Raw genomic sequence first — 6,000 nt, forward strand, 5'->3', positions numbered from 1 at the left:
CCAAAATTAAATTAATTAATTAATTAATTAATTAAATAACTGGAGATTCCATCTCCTTGAAATGCCACCTAACTTTAAAGAATTCACTGAAAAGTAATAGCCGTAAGACTTTCCTCTTTTTTTGTTATTGTTGTTTTTCTTTTTCATTTGTGGTGCTCTAGAAATTGAAAGCAGGGGCATTCTACCTTTCAACTACAACCCCTGCCCAAAGTTATTTTTTATTTGGAAACAAGGTCTGCTAAGTTGTTGAGAGTCTCAATAGTTACAGAGGCTGCCCTCCAACTTGTAATCCTCCTGTCTGAGTCTCCCAAGTACTGGGATTACAGGTACACACTACCAGGCCCAGTTCAAACTAAAATGTAGAACTGTTCTAAGTATTTCCAAAAGTTCTGATGTTTTATATTGTTAGATTGCACTACCTTTCTTTAGAAAACATTTAACTTCTCAAACCAGGCATGGGGGGCACACCCCCAGTATTTGGAAGGCTGACAGAAGGATCACAGGTTCAAGGCCAGCCTCGGGTACTTAGTGAGGCCCTCTGCAACTTACTGAGATTCTGTTTATAATTAAAAATAAAGACGAGCGGTGCTGGCACACACTTGCAAACCCTGCATTTGGGAGACTCAGAGAGGAGGATCACCATTCATGGACAGCCTCAGCTACTATTTAGTGAGGCCCTCTGCAACTCAGTGAGACCCTGTTTCAAAATAAAGAATTAAAAAAAATAGGGCTGGAGCCGGGCGTGGTAGCACACACTTCCAGCATTTGGGAGACTCAGACTGGAGGATCCCAGTTCGTGTTAGGTGACAGCCTCAGCTACTTAGGCCCTCTGCAACTCAGTGAGACCCTGTTTCAAAATAAAGGATAAAAAATTGGGCAGGGGGTATAGCTTGGAGGTCAAATGCCTCTGGGTTCCATCCCCAGACCCGCAAAAAAAAAAAAAAAAAAAAAAAAAAAAAAAAAAAAGATAGGGCTGGGGGTGTAGCTCCAAGGTACAATGGCCCTGAGTTCCATCCCCAGTACTGGGGGAAAAAAAAGGAATAAAATAAAATAGGGCTGGGGATGTAGCTTAGAGGTAGAATGTCCCTGGCTTCCAGTACAGAAAAGAGTAAAAAAAGAAAGAAAATATTTAACTTCTCAAAAGCCAGCCTTTTCTTCATAACATGATAAAAATTAAATAAAGTAGTAATACCCAAAATCAACTTCCAGTGCACCCTGGACTTGAACTGAAACTGAGCTCATTTCAACAGTAAGAGTTTATGCACCCGCGCACGTGTGTGTGTGTGTGTGTGTGTGTGTGTGTGCGCGCACTTGCTTGTAAAGTTAGGGTTGTGAAAACATAGGTGTACTCTTTCTTAAGGAAGAATTTAGATTTAAATGTAAATCTAACACAGAACAATAATCTCAAATTAACGTTCAGTAAGAGACCAAGAAATATTTCTCAAATTGTGAAAGTGAGACGCAGTCGAAGCAAAATCCTAAAACGGGTTGTCCTTTGTTGCTGTAAAGGACACAAAAAAGTGGCAAACCTAAAGTTACTTAGAACTCCACCTTCCTTCTCAAATGTTGGTGAATGCTAGTGTAAACATGGCGCTTTACAGCCCACCTTATATTACAATGTAGTAACTCCGTATCACAAAGCAGCTAGTGTAACAATGTGTACATCCCGTGCTCCGTCCCTGAGGGTCTGCCCTGCCAGGTAAGTAAGGGCTGCGGTAAAATGCGGAGCCGACGCGGGGCCCTCGGGTCCTTTCCCGGCAGAAGCGACGGGAAGGAGGAGGCCACCTTCGGACGAGCTTCGGCGTTCCCACCCCGGCGTCCGTGCTCCGGTGGACACGGTGTTCCGACGAGTCGCCGGACACAGCGCCGGCACCGAAGGAACGCGTCTGCCGGGAGGCCGCCCGCGCCCCGGCGCTCCCCGCCGCCGCCAGCCGTGCGCGGGCCGCACAATGAGCCGCGGGAGCCGCGCACGCCGCGCGGCAACTTGGAGCGGCGGCCGCGCCCCGGGCCGGCCGGAGGGCTCCCGCCCCGGGCCAAGCTGCCCGAGCCCCGCCGCCCGAGCCCGCTCGGGGCCGGCCGGAGCGGCGGCGGCGCGCGCGGCGCCCGGGCCCGGGGAGTGCGGCGCCGCCGCGGTGCGGGGCCGGGGGGAGGGGAGCCCGTGGCCGCCCGCGGTGTCCGCCGCGCGGCGCCGCCGCCGGGCCGCGGAAAGTTGCGGGGGCCCGGGCCACAAAGGGCGCGCGGGCCCGGCGGCGTTTGACAGCTCGGCGGCGCGGCGGCGGCGGCCGGCCGCGCGTCCCTCCCGCGGCCGCGGCGCCCAAGAAAGTAAAGTGCGCGGCGGGGCCGGCGGCGGCGGCGGCGCTGACAGCGCGCCCGCTCCCTGCGCGCAACTTACTTCTTTCTGGCTCTCTGGAAAGGGGAAGCGCCATCTTTGCGAGGCCGGCCCCGAGGTCTTTTGTCTGCGGCGGCGGGGCTCGGCGCCGGGGCCCCGGGCTCCTCGGGCGGCGGCGGCGGCGGCGGCGGCCGCTCCGCGCTCCGGTCCTCCTCCGACGACATCCTAGTCACCGGGAGAGACGCATGGGTGCCGCGGCTCCTCGGCGCGCGCCCCTCCCGCCCGGCGGCCGCCGCGGCCGCTGCTGCCCGGGTGGCTCCGCCCCGGCCCAGCCTCTCGCATCGCCCGCAGCCCCGGAGCGGCGCGGGGGCCGAGCGGCGGCCGCGGGGAGCGAGCAGGACACGCACTCACGCCGGCGCGGGCGCGCGCTCGCGGCGGGCGGGGCGGCGGGGCGCGGGGGCGGGCGGGGCGGGGCGGGGCGGGCGGCCGCCGGGGTCCCCGCCCGCGCCCCTCCCCCCTCGGCCGGCCCGGGGCGCGGGCGCGGGCGCGGGGACGAGCGCGCGGGCGGGGGCGCGCCCCTCCCGGCCGGCGGGCCCGCGGCGGCGGCGGCGGCGGCGGCGACGAAGTTTTGACAGCTGCGGCAGTTGGCGGGGCCGCCCGCCCGCGCCCGCCCGCCCGCCCGCCCGCGCCCCCACGCGCTCGCGGGGCCGGGAGGAGGAAGTTTCGGGGCGCGGCGCCACTCGCGCGGCGCGCCGCCGCGGCCGGCTCCCCCGGCGCCCCGCACCACAGACCTCTCGAACTCGCCGCCGTCTCGCCCACACACGGCCGCTCGCCCGCGCCCGCCCCCGCCGGCCCGCGCCGCCCCCCGGCCTGCCACTCACGGCGCTGGCTGCGCATGCGCCGGCGCCTGCGCGCGGCCCCGCCCCGCCCCGCCCCGCCCCGCGGAGCGCGCCAAGCCGCGGACGCCGGATCCGGACGGGCTGGGCCGGGCGGGGCCGCCGCCTCCGGCGCGCCGGGAGCGCTGGGCCGTGCCTGGAACCCGAGGCTCGCGGGGCCGCAGACCCTCGGCGACCGCGGGGCGCGAACGCTCGGGACCCGGGGGCGCGGCGGCGGCTCCGGGCGGCCTGCGGGGGGACGCGGTCTCCGGCTCCCCGGCAGCCCCCCGCCCGGCCCGAGCTCTCCCAGGCGCGGGGAGACCTCGGCTGGGCTCCCGGGAGAGGCCGGGAGCTGTCAGCGGGGACGCTGGGCCGACCCCCTCGGCCAGCATCTCTCCGGCCCCGCGCCCGCAGGCACTTACCGACCAAGATGTCTTTCCATCTTCGCTGCCCGGTACCAGGTAAAAACACCGTGCTCCTCCGAGGAGCAAAAAGGCGCCCCTTCTCCAGAGGGGTCGTTTGCCTCCTCGGCCTCCCAGGGGCCAGGATCTTAACTTCCAAGTGTGTTTCCCATTTGGGCTTGTTCTAAATAAAAGCGTAATTTTTTTAAATAGCTAAAGTTGAGTGATATAGTAAAATAGTCATTTTAAATCCAGGGCTTTGCTCCCTGCGGGCATTTCCAAGTTCATTAAGTTTACAGCCGAAGAAAGTTTGAAACAGTAGAAAAGGGTAGTATGGTAAATGCAAACTATAAAAGTATGCAATGCAGCCAGGCATGGTGGCACACGCCTGCAATCCCAATACTTGGAAGGCTGAAACGGGAGAATCAGTTTCGAGGACAGCCTCAGCAACTTAGTGAGACTCAGGAACCTAGTGAGGCTCTGTTTTGAAACAAAAACATAAAAGGAGCTGAGGGTGTAGCTTGAAGGTAAAATGACCCTGAGTGGTTCAATCCCCAGTACCACACACACACACACACACACACACACACACACACACACACACACACACTGTAATATACATAGAAATACAACAGTATGCGAGATTAGTGATGTTGGGCATGGTGGCGCACACTTGTAATCCCATCATTGGGAGGCTGAGACTGGAGGATCACTGAAAGCCTCAGCTCCTTAGTGAGACCCTGTTTCAAAAAAAAGAATAAGAAATAGGGCAGGGGGTGTAGCTCAGAGGTCTAATGCCCCTAGGTTCCATCCCCAGACCCACACACACACACAAAAAGTTAATGTAAAAGGAAGTTTATTCTAACTTCAGTACTGAAATTAGCCATTCCCACTGTGAGTTTCATATGCACAAAATTACAGAAAATTTAGATATATTTCTTCAACACTTGGAAGAATTCAAGTGCCAGTATACATACACAAATTGCAAGTCACTCCTGCTGGAAAGTTCAAAGGAAATAGAGACTGGGCTCCAAACGCATAGAATGCCTGGAAGGGTGCAAATGGGTTTGTGCAGTGGGTACGTCCGGAAAGATGGGGGACGCGGCTATTGGCCTGGCTGTGGACGTCCATCCCCTTGCCCACTGAGCACGAGACCAGCAGGGTCTGTTCTAAGAGCATCCGTAGCAGGCTTATTGGCATGAAGTTACCAGGGCAGAACACAGAGGACATAGCCCAGGATGCTCACAAAGGATTCAAAAACCCCATACTGAAAAACAACAAAAGTAAATTAAAAAAAGGTTTTCCAAAAGTTGGTTTGTTTGTTTGTTTTTGTGGTGCTGGGGATGGAACTCAGGGGCTTTCTACCTCCAGGCTATACTCCGTGACCTGTTTTATACTTTATTTGGAAATAGGGTGTCAGTGCCGGGCGTGGTGGCGCACGCTTGTAATCCCCGCGCTTGGGAGGCAGAGACAGGAGGATCACGCAGGTTTGAAGCCAGCCGCGCGCGCTGGCTTAGGAGACCCTGTTTCCAAATAAAAATGTAAAAATAGGTCTGGGAGTGTAGCCCGGAGGTAGAAGGGCTCCCAGGAACCCCAGTACCGCCAAAAAAAAAAAAGAAAGAAAGAAAAGAAATAGGGTGTCAGTAAGTTGCCAAGAGCCTCACTCAGTAGCTGAGGTTGGCTTTGAACCTGGGCGATCCTCCTGTCTCAGTCTCCCAAGCGCTGGGATTACAAGTGTGCGCCACCACGCCCAGCTTGCGCCACCACACCCAGCTTTCCAAAGGTTTTGTTTTGTCTCAGTCTTCCAAGCTATACTTCTCAGATCTCCATGGTAAAAATCCAGGAGACAGGTCGCTGAAGTCCCTCAAACTATGTAGGAAGGCATGAGCATCTGGAAGGACCAAAGGCAATTTTTTAAAAAATTAGAATGTTGCCAGATCACGGTTCACAGCCAGCCTCAGCTACTTAGGCCCTTCGCAACTTAGTAAGACCCTGTTTCAAAATAAAGAATAAAAAAATAGGGCCTGGGTGTAGATCAGAAGTTGATTCCCCTGGGTTCTATCCCCAGACGCGCAAAAGAAAGAAAGAAAGAAAGAAAGAAAGAAAGAAAGAAAGAAAGAAAGAAAGAAAGTTAGTTAGTTGCCGGGCGTGGTGGCGCACACTTGTAATCCCCGCACTTGGGAGGCTGAGACAGGAGGATCGCGCAGGTTCAAAGCAAGACTCAGCTACTTAGTGAGGCTCTCAGCAACTTAGTGAGACCCTGTTTCCAAATAAAGTGTAAAATAGGTCTGAGAGTATAGCCTGAAGGTAGAAAGCCCCTGGGTTCCACCCCCAGTACCACCAAAAAATAAACAAATAAAAAAGAAAGAAAAGAAAGCTGGGCATGATATTTTGT

The 6,000-nt window shown here is 56.6% G+C and overlaps 1 protein-coding gene across 1 annotated transcript in view; it reads right to left on the minus strand.

The window, feature by feature from the left end:
- KMT2C (lysine methyltransferase 2C) overlaps positions 1–2,553 on the minus strand; it is a gene marked incomplete at both ends in the record, with an annotated part of 244,663 nt that extends 242,110 nt beyond the window's left edge. Inside the window, one exon of the mRNA XM_080701295.1 lies at positions 2,393–2,553. Coding sequence (XP_080557421.1) covers positions 2,393–2,553 — 161 coding nt within the window. The remainder of the gene's footprint in view (positions 1–2,392) is intronic.
- Between the last annotated feature and the right edge of the window lie 3,447 nt (positions 2,554–6,000).

This window comes from Muscardinus avellanarius, assembly GCF_963383645.1.
Source record: "Muscardinus avellanarius genome assembly, chromosome: 9".
Lineage (NCBI taxonomy): Eukaryota > Metazoa > Chordata > Mammalia > Rodentia > Gliridae > Muscardinus > Muscardinus avellanarius.